We start from the raw sequence: 14,808 nt of genomic DNA, 5'->3' as shown, positions 1-14,808 counted from the left end.
CGAGCAGGAGGTGCTGGGATGTTTAGCACTTTGGTCAGCCCTGGCTTGGAGAAATGTGGCTGTTCAGGTCAGCTGTTGAAGCCCAAATGACAATTGGGTTGAGCAGGGCTGAATCTGAACCTTCCTTGGCCTGGATTTTGGAGTTCGAAGGTCTGGAGAGCCCCATAGCTAAGGAGAGGTCCTTAAGGAGATGTTGGGTGATCTGCCATTATCTGTGTGCTCTGGGATGTGAGAAAAGCCACAAGGGGCTTCCTCAGGAGCTCAGGGGTGGATGTAGATGATGAGGGGAAGGTGGCTTTCCAAGTTAGTAGGAGCTGGGTATTAATGAGGAGAAGCTGAGGCTGGGATCTCTTGTTTCCCAGCCTTGACACAGCTCCCTGGAAGGCTTTGCTGGCTGTCCAGCTCTCAAGTAGCTTGGGCATGGACAGAAAAAAGCATGGGAAGGTTTCCTGGGAAGGTTTCTCAGGTTGGATTTATTTTTTAATGTTTGTTCAAGCATGGCAGCCAGAAGATTTTCTTTACAACAATGTGATTTTCCTATTTTTTTGGGCAAGCCTGTATCCCACATGAAGTGTTCTACAAGGGTGTTAATGACTCAACACGGTGATGTGTCTGTGTGTGTGACCCTTTAGGTCTTGGAAAACCCCCTCCTTGTTACAGAAATATGCTCAGCTGGCAGAAACACAACAGATCCAGGGCTGACCCTGAGCAGCAGGGATGAGGATGGAGAGTGGCTTGGTTTTGGAGGTTTCTAGGGGATCAGGAACATCATCTCCACCTGAGAAAGCCAATAATCTGTCTGGCTTCTTCCCAGTGGTGTCTGTGCTCTGGGCTGGAGGATGATGTATGGAGGGGAAGGGATTTGGAGCTGCGGCGTTATGGCCAATAATCAGAGGGATGAGACTCGCTGGGCTCTGTTTAGGATGATTTATCCTCCCAAAAGCCGGGGCTGGAGGCAGCTGCTTTGTCCTGTTATGTCGTGGTTCAGGGGATGATGCAGGAAATAATGAGCAGATGTTTGAATGCAGGCGAGATCTCAGCTCACCACTGCTTAGACCTGATGCCTCCCCAGCGAGTCCTGCCTCTTCTTGTCTCCCACCTGGAACTTTGTAGGATAAAACCTCAGTGGCTTCCAGCTAAGAGCCAAGGGAAGGGCAATATGTCTTTCTTTGCTTCCCACCTGTGCTGGCTTAAAGGTAAACCAGCAGGAGAAACGAACCCAACACAAAAGAGATTATAAGTCAGAGTTACAATCTAATAACAATATTACAATAAATGCAATGGCACAAAAAGAAATTGCTTTTACCCCACAAAACCCAGAAATGTAACCCAGCATCCTGGGGTACAAACACAGTGAGGTTTGTTGGCCCCTGTGCTGAGCCCCACGTGGTTCCCCCAAGTCCAAAGGAAAAGGAGGTGAAAAACCTGTTGGTGCAGATGATGGTCAGTCTGGTTGAGAGCAGTGATCTCCTCCTGTTGAGGTTCTGCTCCTCCTCTGGATCCAACGAGTGGGGTTCTCAAGTCCCAAAACCTCCAAGATTCTCTCCCCTCAGGTGCAGGTGGGAGCCCCCAGTACCTCTCCCAGGGTGGGGAATTACACACTGGGGGATCTGACTCTGTGAGTTGTGGGGGATTTTGGAATCGTTGCTGGCCCATGAGCAGACCTGACCCCTCAGGTGGATGTGGAGGTGCCAAGGACTCCCTGGAGGGGAGTTCTCCCAGCTCCTCTCCCAGGCTTCTTTCACACCCTTGAGGAGGGGTCAGGTGTGCCCTGGGCAGCTGCTGCAAATGGACCATTGGTAACAGTTCATGAGAAATGGCACAGAGGGTTTCGAATCCACAGCTTTGGTCACACCCACACAGCAATAAACTGGTCCCACCTGCTGAACTGGGGCACCACCACTGAATTTGGGACTCTCTTGGCAGTCAGTGAGCCTGATCGAGCGCGGGAACCCGTCGCGGAGCCTGGAGCAGGTGTGTCGCTGGGCGCACTCGCAGCAACGCTCCGACCCGGCGCACGCCGAGCACCACGACCACGCCGTCTTCCTCACCAGGCAAGATTTTGGTCCCGCAGGTATGCAAGGTACTGTATTTATCTCGATCAGGTATGTGCAGTTTGCTGGGGGAAAGCCAGACAGGGGAGAGGATTTCTTGCAAGCACAGTCTTGGCCAGCAAGGTCCAGAAAAAAGTTATAAAAATTGGTATTTTTTTTCCCCCCCCACCATGTGAAGTAGAAGAAAGAATTAATCCAGAGCACCAACCTGAATGGATAAAATATCTGTTCATTTGCTTTTCTTTGATTTCAGGTGCCAGTCCTTCCCTTGTCCCAAAATGCCTTAAAAATATAAAAATAAGATAAAAAAGATGAAATATCACAGGAAGCTTCATTGGGATACTCAGTCCTGGAGGGCCTTTAAAACCTGTTTTTTAATGGATTGGTTACTTGATATGGGAGCACTGAATGAACCCTGAGCGACAGAGGAGGTTTTACTGCAAGGATCTGTCACCCGCTTGGTGCAGAGGTTATGCTGGTGTGGTCTGGCAAGTTTAAAACCTTGGCAAAAAGTTTGCAGGAAAAGCTTCTGGTGTTTCACAGCTCTGTTAGGAAATCAGGTGCTTTGGTGTCATCATGAGAGTTGACTTCTCCCACTCCTAAGCCTGCTGTCTCCAGATTGCCACCGCCTTCTTCCCACACTGGTGGCCAGGTCTCAATTTCCATCAGGAGGTGGATTTCCATCAGGAGGCTCCATTTGATGGTGGTAACGTCATGCTGATTTGTAGCACGAGTCCTCCTGGAGGAAGGAGAGGTGGAGAAGACCTATCCTCACTTGGATTACCTGCCTGAAAAGGATCTCCCCACAGCAGGAGATATCCAGCTGGAAACCCTCTTGAATGTGCTGTTGGCCACCAAAGAGCAGAGCTGGGGTTGTGCCAGCAGCCTCCTGTCCAAGCCGTTGTCATGCCCTGGGCTCCTTGTCTGGGGTCGCATGTCAGTGTGGGCAAAATACCAGGTTTTGTTTCATTTTTCTAGACCCTTCCTGGCAAAGTGACTGTGTCCAAAGGCATTGGTGAGAGGACCTTTTTTGGCATGTTGGCAGAAGGGGGAGACTCCCTGAGCTCCCCCTTGGTGGGAAGGAGTTATAAGATCAGTGGAGTAGCCCTGCTCTAGGGGTGCTCATTCCAGCTCCTTCTCCTTTTCCCTGGGGTTCTGACTCCCTGCTTGTCACACATCTCTGGGATGGACCTTGGCTTTCTGCAAGTCCCTGTGGCTGCTGTGTCCTTGCCTGGCTGTGTTGCATGGCACAAGGTGCAGGTGCTCCTCATCCAGTGGGAACTGCCCTCTGGTTGGGCTGCTGGAGCTGTAACACTTCACTTCCTCTGCCTCTTTTCCTCAAAACCAAGTCCTCTGGGATCCCTGTCACTCCTGCAGAGCTCAGGGGTTGTGTGGAGTGGAGGACCAGACTGTGGCATCTCCAGGACTTGCTTGTAAGGCTGGAAGGGGAAGGGCCTTGTTGCCCTCACACGTGGATTGCAGATAAACCCCTGCCCTTCAGAAAGAAAGGCATTGGATAGATGTGTTGTAAATTATTAATTACTGCTGCAGAAGTCTTGTTAATACACAGAGGGTTTCTGTGTCCCTCTGCAGTGTGTGGCACAGAGGGATTCTGGCCCAGGCTGAAGGATTCTTGTGTTTAGGTATCATTTGTTACCCTGTCATCACCTGTGGTTGGCTCATCACCTTAGAGCAGGCTGGTGGTCTGTGTAGAAGGTCAGAGAGGCTGAAGTTGGGTAGGAAATGTCCATAAAGAAGAACTAAGTGCATGTGGAGGAAGAAGGAGATTGACTGGTGTCTTGCTGTGCTGGTGAGGACAGATGATTGTTGAAACCAGATATCTTTAAGGTCCCTTCCAACCCAAACCATTCCATGATCCTCTCACATGCTGCTTCTCCTAAGTGTGTGTGTCTGGGAGGCCTTTGCAGGCTAATCTAGTCTTTTACCAGTGGAATATTTTCCAGGTAGTTACTTCACACCATTCTTCTCCCATGGAGAACCCTTTATACTACTTCCAATTCTTATTGGGGTCTTCATTATGAAAGACCAGTGTCTGCTTTCCTGAGCATCCATCCTTTCATATTCCCTAATCCCATCTCCCATCCCAAGCCTCTTTATTTAGGAATTTATCCCATTTTCATCCTAGACAAAATATATTTGCTCTTCCCTTGGACATAAAACTTCCCACATCTTTACTCTTTCTTGTGGAAAGTTTCATGGGGGGGAAAAAAAGTCTTTTAAAATGATACAACCAGGATTTGATTTATTACTGTGTGGATAAACCCAGTTCTGGGTGTGACTTGGTGTGGAGCTGGTGTCCCACCAGGGTGCTGAGCTCTGTGGATCCCATGGTTTGGCCAGGGTGGGTGCAGGAGGGCAGGTGAAGGGGTGTGCATCCCCCCTCAGCTCATCACCACCCCTGTCCTGCTGCAGCTCAGCTCCCCCCTCTTGGCTCACTGAGCTCTCCTCTTCCAGCATCCCTATCCCCAGGGCACGGTTATCCAGCATGGTCCTGCCCTGCTTTTGCCTCCTGGACCTGTAAGCCCTTTCTTCACTAACCCCCTTGATGCCAAAAAGGGTCGGTCTTAAAAAACCCCCAACATATATTTATGTAAAAATATTTGGAAAGTAAATTCTGGCATGTGCCAAGGAATTGATTGAATTAGACAAAAATAATGTGAGGAAAAACAAAGGGAAAAGTGACCAAAATGGAGGTGATGTGATGCTGACTGGGCAGGGAAGGTTCCCTGCCCAGAGCTGCCCCACTGCACTGCACTTGATCGAGGGCTGGGGATCGGGGCGGTGCATGGTTGTGGTGGCACGTTTGGGAGCATCCCAGGGGAGTAGGGCTGTGGTTCTGGCAGGGCTCTGGGGTGCACCTCGTGCCTTTGGTTCTCTCTCTTGTTCTAAATAAAGAAGAATGCAGGGGATGCTGTTCCTGGGCTGGGAGGTGGTGGTCACCCATAGCCATAAAGCACCCACAGAGTGTCCCCCTGCCTGCCCAGGTGTGTTGGCACAGCAGCAGAGAGGTGCTGCTGAGCCTCCGAGTAACCTCAAAGGGCTTTTAGCCACTGGTGGGCAAGTCCTTGGCCTGCCCTCCAAGTGACCTGGGCACCTCCTCCTTCTCAGGGCCTTCCTCTTCATTTTCCCCTCCTGTCACAGTGAAGCCAGGTTGTGTTTTTGTTGTTTTTTCTTTTTTTCTTAATTTGTCATTTTTTCCTTCCTCCCTCAAAGGTTTTCTCTCTCCTCTCCTCCTCTCTCCTTCCCCTCTCTCTTTGCCCCAGGCTACGCTCCGGTGACAGGGATGTGCCACCCTCTCCGCAGCTGCACCCTCAACCACGAGGACGGATTCTCCTCGGCGTTCGTGGTGGCCCACGAGACCGGCCATGTGTAAGTTGATAAGCAAAAACACCGTAAAAAAAGAACTGCTAAGAGAGAGTTTTGTATTCTAATGGCAGCAAAGTATTTATTGACAACATTGAAGTTCATGCTGGGCAAAAACTTGTCTAACTTGTTTGTGTAAAATGAGCCATTTATAGTCAAGTTCATAGTTAACACCTTCTAATTTCCGTATTAATGACTGGGTGAAATCTTGGGTGGAGCTTTTCTTTTGGCTTTGAATTTGGGTGATGGTCTCTTGACTTCATCCCTTGGGATGGTCTTGAAGTGTCTTCATCACTATTGGACTTCTGCCTTTCCTTTGTTCAATGACATGACCTGTCAAACTTGTAAAACCTTGGCTCTAACTCTACAAAATCTGGGATCTTTACTATTTCATCCTATTGAAATGTCCAGCTTAGTTTAATGTATGACTTCTAACCCGTGGTACATGAGTTTTTGTAATTGCTGGACAATTTGTACCAGAACAAACCAGTTCAGCACTTCATGCTGTTCAGAATCCCTGCCATGCAAACAACATTTTGCAAAGCATTATCAGAAATTTCACAAAACTAGGGATTTTTTGGTCTCTTTTCTCTTTCAAGTCACGGGGGCAGAGCGGGCTGTCCCTTCGGTGAGGGGACAAACATGGTGGGGGCCCTTTCTTTGCAAAGCATACTCTGCTGGTGCAGAAATCCCTTGGGAATTTGACTATCCCTTGGCTTTCCCCGCCAGGTTAGGCATGGAGCACGATGGGCAGGGCAACCGCTGCGCCGACGAGACCAGCATGGGGAGCATCATGGCCCCGCTGGTCCAGGCCGCCTTCCACCGCTACCACTGGTCCCGCTGCAGCAAACAGGAGCTCAACCGCTACATCCAGTGAGTCAGTTCTGGCTGGGAGGGGACGTTCTCCCTTCAGATGGCACAACTGGTGGTATTTTGTCTCCAAAGATGCTCTGAGGGCTGGAGCGACTCTGCTCTGGAGGCAGGCAGGGAGAGCTGGGGGTGTTCACCTGGAGAAGGGAAGGTTCCAGGAAGACTTTAGAGCCCTTCCAGTGCCTGAAGGTGCTCCAGGAGAGACAGGGAGGGACTGTGGACAAGGGCATGGAGTGACAGGACAAGGAGGAATGGCTTCTCACTGCCAGAGGGAGGGGTTAGATGACACACTGGGAAGAAATCCTTTCCTGTGTGGATGGGGAGGCCCTGGCACAGGTTGCCCAGAAAAGCTGTGGCTGCCCCCATCCCTGCAAGTGTCCGAGGCCAGGCTGTACAGGGCTTGGAGCAACCTGGGATAGTGGAAGGTGTCCCTGTCCATGGCAGGAGAGGGGGGGAACTAGATGGCCTTGAAGGACCCTTCCAACCCAAACCATTCTAGGATTCCATTGATAATTCAGATGTCTCAAAACCTGAACTTTGAGAGAGGCCTGGAGCTGAGGGAGGGGGTGGCAGAGGGAAATGTTCCATGTCTGACTGTGCCTTGGATCTCTCCAGCTCCTACGACTGCCTCCTGGATGACCCCTTCGAGCACCAGTGGCCCACACTGCCTGAGCTGCCAGGGATTAACTACTCCATGGACGAGCAGTGCCGCTTCGACTTCGGCGTGGGCTACAAGACGTGCACGGCGGTGAGTACGGGTTGTACGGCCACGCCGTGCCCCCTCCCCGGGACCCCCAGCCAGGCTGGGTGCCACGAGCCTGCCGGGACTCGCCACTGCCGTCCCAGCCCAGCCCCTCTGTGCTCCCCAGTTCCGCACCTTCGACCCCTGCAAGCAGCTGTGGTGTAGCCACCCGGACAACCCCTACTTCTGCAAGACCAAGAAGGGACCACCTTTGGATGGGACTGAGTGCTCTCCAGGCAAGGTAGGGGCTGGTTCTGCTTCCAGTGGGAGGGATGTGGCCAAGGGAATAATGAAAAGCATTTTCCTCCCGTGCTGTACATCTTGAGCGTTGTGTTCAGTTCTGGGCCCCTCAGTTCAGGAAAGAGATTGAGGGGCTGGAGCAGGGCCAGAGAAGAGCAACGAGGCTGGAGAAGGGACTGGAGCACAAGTGCTGTGGGGAGAGGCTGAGGGAGCTGGGGGTGTTTAGCCTGGAGAAGAGGAGGCTCAGGAGAGACCTTATCACTCTCTACAATTCCCTGAAAAGATGTTGTAGCCAGGTGGGGATTGGTCTCTTCTCCCAGGCACTCAGCAATAGGACAAGAGGGCAGGGGCTTAAGCTCTGCCGGGGAGATTTAGGTTGGATATCAGGAAGAAATTCTTTCTAGAGAGAGTGCTCAGGGATTGGAATGACCTGCCCAGGGAGGTGGTGGATTCTCTGACCCTGGAGGTTTTTAAGGTGAGACTGGACGTGGCACTGAGTGCCATGATCTGGTAATCAATGTGGGGCTGGACCAAGGGTTGGACTTGATGATCTTGAGGTCTTTTCCAACCCAACTGATTCTATGATTCTGTAGTACTGTGGGTGCAGAGCTTTTTACTGAGCACTTCACTTGAGCTCACCCCTCCTTCTCCTCCCTTTCAGTGGTGCTTTAAGGGCCACTGCATCTGGAAGACGTCGGAGCAGCCTTACAGCCAGGACGGCAGCTGGAGCTCCTGGTCCAAGTTTGGCTCCTGCTCCAGGACCTGCGGGGGCGGTGTGCGATCCCGCAGCCGGAGCTGCGACAACCCGCCGTACGTTTGGATTCCTCCTCCCTCCCTTTTAGCAGAGGGAAATCTGAAAGTGGTCAAGAGCCAGAGATTCCTGGCTCTTCCCTTTGTTGGCAGGGATGGGGACATCTGCTCCTGTGTGAGCTGTGCTGTGCATTTGGGTGCTGAGCTGTGTTGGGTTTGAACATCCTCCCCTCTCCAGCATCCTTATAACCCGCTGGATTTATTTTCCAGCCCGGCATATGGGGGGCGCCACTGCCCGGGAGCCACCTACGAGTACCAGGTGTGCAATGCCGAGGAGTGCCCGGGGCCCTACCAGGATTTCCGCGCTCAGCAGTGCTCCAAACGCAACTCCTACTACACCCACCAGAACAGCAAACATTCCTGGCTTCCCTATGAGCATCACGACGGTGAGTCCCGGCAAAGGAGCAGTAGCCAAACTGCATCCCCTTCCCCAGAGGCTTGTGGCTGTCACCATGGGATGGCGGCTGTGCCAGCTGCACTGAGGTTGGGTGGTGGGAAGATCATAGACTTGATTGGGTTGGAAAAGACCTCCGAGATCATCAAGCCCAACCCTTGGTCCCACTCCAGTCCCTTTACCAGATCATGGCACTCAGTGCCACAGCCAATCTCAGTTGAAAAACCTCCAGGGATGGGAAATCCACCCCCTCTCTGGGCAGCCCATTCTAATGCCTGATTACTCTCTCTGGAAAGAATTTTTTTCTGCTCTCCAACTTCAATTTCCCCTGGCAGAGCTTGAGCCCATTGTGCCCCCTTGTCCTATTGCTGAGTGCCTGGGATCCGGAGCTGGAAACTGTTGTTCAGGAAACCAGCATGAAGCCACACCTTTAAAATCAGAGAATCATAGAATGATTTGGGTTGGAAGGGACCTTAAAGCTCATCTCATTCTATTCCCCGTACACCTTCCACTAGACCAGGTTGCTCTCACCCTTATCCAGCCTGGCCTTGCACATTTCCAGGGATGGGGCAGTCACAGCTTCTTCTCTGCCCAACCTGTGCCAGGGCCTCAGCACCTCACAGGGAAGAATTTCTTCCCAATGCCCAATCTAACCCTGCCTTTTGTCAGTTTGAAGCCACTCCCCCTTGTCCTATAACTCTACCATTCTCCTTTGTCCCAAATGCATCTTGAGCTCTCTTAGAGCCTCTTTAGGTACTGGAGGGGGCTCTCAAGTCTCCCTGGAACCTTCTCTTCTCCAGGCTGAACAGCCTCAGCTCTCCCAGCCTGTCTCCGTGGCACAGCTGCCTGCTCACTGATGGAGCTGCAGTGAGGAGTGTTCTGCTCCAGCCTGGGCCAGGAGCCAGAGCCATCTTGCATTTTAGTGTCATGTAGTGTGTCCTGTCCTTATCTTAATTTCCTGAGTGTGCTGGGCACAAATGCAAGTTCTTGAGCAGCAAATGGACATGGGAGATTAGGCATGGGAATAACCCAGGCTTTGGAAACCTGGCTGTGCCCAGGGGTATGAGCTGAGGTGTGCTTCATTCTTCACTCACCCTAATGTATTTCCACAACCCCCTTTCCCTGCTCCTTTTTTCCCCCCTTTCATTTTTCTTTTGCTGCAGATGCTCAGAAGTGTGAGCTGATCTGCCAGTCCGAGGGCACAGGGGATGTGGTGTTCATGAACCAGGTTGTTCACGACGGGACCCGCTGCAGCTACCGAGACCCCTACAGTGTCTGTGTCCGGGGAGAGTGCGTGGTGAGGAGCTGCTGTGGGACTGTCCCTGTCCTTTCCCTGTCCAGGGAGAGCTTGTGCATCTCCTCAACCCCTTGGGGATGTGTGTTTTAGCCTGGGTGCAGCAAAAAGGATGGTGGAGTGTCAGACTGGGCTGTGGGGATGTAACCTCAGGCTTGTCTTCTCGTCCCCACGGGTGACAGCACGTTGGCTGTGACAAGGAGGTCGGCTCCCTGAAGCAGGATGACAAGTGTGGGGTCTGTGGTGGGGACAACTCCCACTGCCGGACAGTGAAGGGCACGCTGGCCAAGACCCCCAAGCAGCCAGGTGAGAGGGCTGGGTTTGGGAGCAGATTTGGTCAGGGCCAGCTGAATTCATCTGCGTGTCCAGTTGGCTCCATCCTTGCTCCTTCCCTTTCAGCAGGTGTTTTGAAGATGTTTGAGATTCCAGCTGGAGCAAGGTACCTGCAGATAGAAGAGGTGGAGCCGGCACCCCACAGCATCGGTGAGTACGCTGTAGGCCACCTCTCCCTTCACTCTTTCTCAACTCTACTCTGATAGTCCCCACCAAAACGGGTCTTGTTTGAGTCATTCTAGTCCTCCAAAGGCAGTGACTAGAGGGAATGCTGTTGAAATACCTCCTGTCTCCTCCAGCTGTTAAGAATCAAGCCACAGGTAACTTCATTCTGAACACCAAGGGTAAAGAAGCCAAAAGCCAAGTGTTCATTGAGATGGGCTTGGAGTGGGAATACACCATTGAACATGGCAAGGAGAGCCTGAAAACCAGTGGTCCCCTGCATGAGGCCATCAGTGTTTTGGTAAGCCTGACTGGAAGTGCTCAGAGGGGTTTGGGGATGATCATCACAGAGAAGGGGAGGTGGTCTCAGGTGAGATGGAAGGATGTCAGTAGAGAAAGGGTGTAGAGTATGTCATTAAATCCTTGGAATGAGCTAGCTAAAAGAAAGGGACGTGTACAAGAATGGCATAAGGAAGTGTTGCTTGGGCACTTGCCTTTGAGTCCAGCTGCATTTGGATCTATGAAGCAATTGCTTATGACCCCACATGCCATTTTAGTTATGCTGGAATTTGGGAGAGTTAGGGATTGGGTTCTCTGGGCACCTAGAGAAGGGCAGGTCTGTGCTCCTGTCCATCCTGGTGTGTCCCCCTCTGGTTTTGGGTGTAGACCACTATACCATGTGGTCACTGATGACTTACTTTATCCTTTGATGGCCTCCTCTTCCCTTCCCTCTCCCATGGCATCACTCCTCCTCCCTCTCCCCCGCTGTGCCTGCAGGTCATCCCTCAGGAGGAGGAGGCGAGGAGCAGCCTGATGTACAGGTACATCATCCATGAAGACCTGCTGCCCATGATTGGAAACAACAATGTCCTGCTTGAGGAGATGGATTCCTATGAGTGGGCCCTCAAGAGCTGGTCCCAGTGCTCCAAGGCGTGTGGAGGAGGTAGCTTTCCCTTCATAGCAGCCTACAGTGGATGGGGGGATGCTTGGGTATGTTAGAAGGTGTGGGAGCCCTTTGGGGCATCTCTGGCTTGGGAAAATTATTGCAGAGCAGTTTACAGAAACAGACTTACATGAGTGTGTGTGCATAACCTTTGCCTGTCTACCCGTGGGCCTGCTATGATTTTTTGAATTCCTTGGCTGTTTTTATCCAGATTTGAGCCCAAGGAATATTGATCTTACAGATGACTGCTCCTTAAGTATGCACAGACATAGGTGTGCCCACAGCAGGAGGTACTGAGAGGGAGGGCAGGTAGCACGTGGGAGGTCCTGGCAGAATTATTTTTGGGTTTTTTCCCCTGGGAAGAAGCACATTTGCCCATACACTGTTGTTTTGGGGGTTGCTGATGAAAGCCTTGCTTCCATATGGCCAGTGGGATCTGATCTTCAAATAATGGGGAAGACATTATAGAATTATGGTGTATTTTGGGTTGAAAGGAACCTTTAAAGGTCATCTAGTCCAAATCCCCCTGCAGTGAGGAGGGACACCTGCACCCTGTGGCAGCTGGGGTGACCCCAGGAGTCTGGGGGGTTCCAGGATTCACATGAGCGTCCTCTGCAAGCTGGGGTCCCACCTGAGCAGTGACATCTGAGAGCACGTGTCCCAGCAGAGGCAGGAGAGGGACCTGGTGGGGAACCAGTGTGACCCACACACCCATCCCCTCACTGCCTGTGCTGTCCCCCCAGGCATCCAGTACACCAAGTATGGCTGCCGTCGGAAAAGCGACAACCGGATGGTGCACAGAAACTTCTGTGACAACGGCAAGAAGCCAAAGCCAATCCGGCGGCGCTGTAACCTCCAGGAGTGCTCCCAGCCCATGTGAGTCCTCCCTGCCTGGCCTGAGGGGCTCCCATCCCTTTGTAGAATCATAGAATGGATTGGGTTGGAAAAGACCTCCGAGATCATCAAGCCCAACCCTTGGTCCAACTCCAGTCCCTTTACCAGATCATGGCACTCAGTGCCACGGCCAATCTCAGTTGAAAAACCTCCAGGGATGGGGAATCCACCCCCTCTCTGGGCAGCCCATTCCAATGCCTGAGCACTCTCTCTGCAAAGAAGTTTTTTCTGGTCTCCAGAACTTAAATTTCCCCTGGCAGAGCTTGAGCCCATTGTGCCCCCTTGTCCTATTGCTGAGTGCCTGGGAGAAGAGACCAACCCCCACCTGGCCAGAACTTCCCTTCAGGGAGTTCCAGACAGTGCTGAGGTCACCTCTGAGCCTCCTCTTCTCCAGGCTAAACACCCCCAGCTCCCTCAGCCTCTCCCCACAGCACTTGTGCTCCAGTCTCTTCTCCAGCCTCGTTGCTCTTCTCTGGCCCCTCAATCTCTTTCCTGAGCTGAGGGGCCCAGAACTGAACACAACACTCAAGGTGTGGCCTCCCCAAGGCAGAGTCCAGGGGAAGGGTCACTGCCCTGGGCCTGCTGGCCACGCTAGTTTTGGATCCAGGCCAGGATCCCCTTGGCCTTCTTGGCCACCTGGGCACACTGGTGGCTCCTGTTGAGCTTCCTGTCCCTCAGTCCCCCCAGGTCCCTCTGCCTGGCTGCTCTCCAGCCACTCTGTGCCCAGCCTGGAGCGCTGCAGGGGGTTGGGGTGGCCAAAGGGCAGGACCTGCACTTGGCCTTGTTGAACTTCATCCCATTGGAATCAGCCCATCTCTCAAGTCTATCCAGATCCCTCTGCAGAGCCCTCCTGCCTTCCAGCAGGTCGACACTCCCTCCCAACTTGGTGTCATCAGCAAATTTGCTGCTGATGGTCTCAATCCCCTCATCTAAATCATCAATAGAGATGTTAAACAGGACTGGACCCAACACAGACCCCTGGGGAACACCACTGGTACTCCCTTGCCTGGCCTGAGGGGCTCCCATCCCTCCATAGGGTCTGCACTGGGAGCACTCCCAGCACAAGCCTCGCCTCTGTCACCTTCTCTATGTCCATCTTCCCTCCCTGGCAGCTGGGTGGCCGAGGAATGGGGCGCCTGCAGCCGGTCCTGTGGGAAGCTGGGGGTGCAGGCACGGGCAGTGCAGTGTGTGCAGCACCTGCAGGACGGCACCAACCGCACCCTGCACACCAAGTACTGCCCCGGGCAGCGCCCCGAGACGCGCCGGCCCTGCAGCCGCCTGCCCTGCCCCGCACAGTGGAGGACGGGGGCCTGGTCTGAGGTGAGCTGGGGGTGGGTGGAGGTGGTGGGAGATGCCTGAGAGAAGGGGTGTGGGAGCTGAGTGTGAAGGACAGGTGCTTGTAGGGGTCATGGAATTGGATCCTGGAATGGTTTGGGTTGAAATGGACCTTTAAAGGTCATCTGGTCCAAATACCCTGCTGTGGGCAGGGACACCTTCCATGAGAGCAGGTTGCTCCACCTTGAACACTCCCAGGGATGGAGATAAGGCTACAGGAGCCAGTGATATTTTTGTAGAATTCTGTAACGGTTTGGGTTGGAAGGGACCTTCAAGATCATCTCCTTCCAACCCTTGCTATGGGCACAGACACCTTCCACCAGACCAGGTTGTTCCAAGCTCTGTCCAGCCTGGCCTTGAGCACTCCCAGGGATGGAGATAAGAGTACAAGAGCCAGCGATGTTACTGGTTCACTCAAAATGAGTGTGGGGAACATCCCTGCGCACCCTGATGGAGAGTTGAGGGATTTGCAGGAGACAACAGGGAGGGAAATCCCATATGAGAAATTAATATCTACCCAAGCAGTCGTGTCTGCACATACCTCAGATGCCCCCTTGGTGCTGTTGGGGTGTGTGGGCTCCCCCCACCCTGTCACTGCCTGTCTGTCCGTCTGTCTGGCGCAGTGCTCGGCGACCTGTGGGGAAGGAGTCCAGCAGCGGCAGGTGGTGTGCAAGGGCAGCGAGAGCGGCGGGCACTGTGAGGGGGACAAGCCAGAGGCCATCCAGGGCTGCCAGGTGGCCCTCTGCCCAGGTGAGAGGAGGAGGAGGGAGCTGTGGAGGTGCCACTGGGATGGGGCACACACCAGTGGGGAATCAACCTCCATGCATGTCTCCAGCCCATCGTGGCTTCAGGAGGTGCCAGCAGAGAAGGTCGGGTTGCACATCCCTGGTGCTGCTGGCAGAGAAAGGGTTAAATGCCAGCCCAAACATTTCTCTGTCTTGTTCTTAGCCCTGATATTGGCTGATTTTGGGTTTTCTGACAGTTGAGGATGGGATGAGCTGAGGATATGATAGAGATGGGCACCCTGGAGTTCATCTTGGGAGGGGGATTTTGGGTGAGTGAACTGCTGGGCCAACTGGGTGCTCCCTAAGGGGACTTCATCTCTAAGGAGATCCCTTCAAACAAAACAAATCCCCTACCAAAACACCCTCCCGAGGTATTTCGAGTGCCCCCAACCCCCTGTGGCTGCTGAGCATCCTGGTGCTCTCTCTTCAGGGAAGGTCTCTGGAATCACCACCAGTGCCGACGCCGGTGGCCACGGCACGACCAAAGGGCAGCGGGTGCACCAGGATGGAGCCAAAAACCCTGTTAGCAAGATCTCCTCCAGTAAGTGTGGAAGGGCTGTGCTTTCTG

The 14,808-nt window shown here is 53.1% G+C and overlaps 1 protein-coding gene across 3 annotated transcripts in view; it reads left to right on the top strand.

Moving 5' to 3' along the window:
• ADAMTS14 (ADAM metallopeptidase with thrombospondin type 1 motif 14) overlaps positions 1-14,808 on the top strand; it is a 37,417-nt gene that overhangs the window by 18,984 nt on the left and 3,625 nt on the right. The window contains exons 6-21 of one of the 3 annotated variants that reach the window (XM_071564017.1): positions 1,927-2,083; positions 5,339-5,444; positions 6,168-6,311; positions 6,924-7,056; positions 7,178-7,291; positions 7,952-8,100; positions 8,311-8,486; positions 9,658-9,791; positions 9,971-10,094; positions 10,191-10,271; positions 10,421-10,584; positions 11,061-11,226; positions 11,970-12,102; positions 13,233-13,440; positions 14,079-14,205; positions 14,671-14,781. In XM_071564017.1, the coding sequence (XP_071420118.1) occupies positions 1,927-2,083; positions 5,339-5,444; positions 6,168-6,311; positions 6,924-7,056; positions 7,178-7,291; positions 7,952-8,100; positions 8,311-8,486; positions 9,658-9,791; positions 9,971-10,094; positions 10,191-10,271; positions 10,421-10,584; positions 11,061-11,226; positions 11,970-12,102; positions 13,233-13,440; positions 14,079-14,205; positions 14,671-14,781 (2,227 nt within the window). Of the gene's footprint in view, positions 1-1,926; positions 2,084-5,338; positions 5,445-6,167; positions 6,312-6,923; positions 7,057-7,177; positions 7,292-7,951; positions 8,101-8,310; positions 8,487-9,657; positions 9,792-9,970; positions 10,272-10,420; positions 10,585-11,060; positions 11,227-11,969; positions 12,103-13,232; positions 13,441-14,078; positions 14,206-14,670; positions 14,782-14,808 lie in introns of all 3 variants that reach the window. The other 2 variants (XM_071564016.1, XM_071564015.1) reach the window with 2 other exon arrangements.

This window comes from Pithys albifrons, chromosome 9, assembly GCF_047495875.1.
Source record: "Pithys albifrons albifrons isolate INPA30051 chromosome 9, PitAlb_v1, whole genome shotgun sequence".
Lineage (NCBI taxonomy): Eukaryota > Metazoa > Chordata > Aves > Passeriformes > Thamnophilidae > Pithys > Pithys albifrons.
This window is presented reverse-complemented; position numbering and strand designations above follow the sequence as displayed.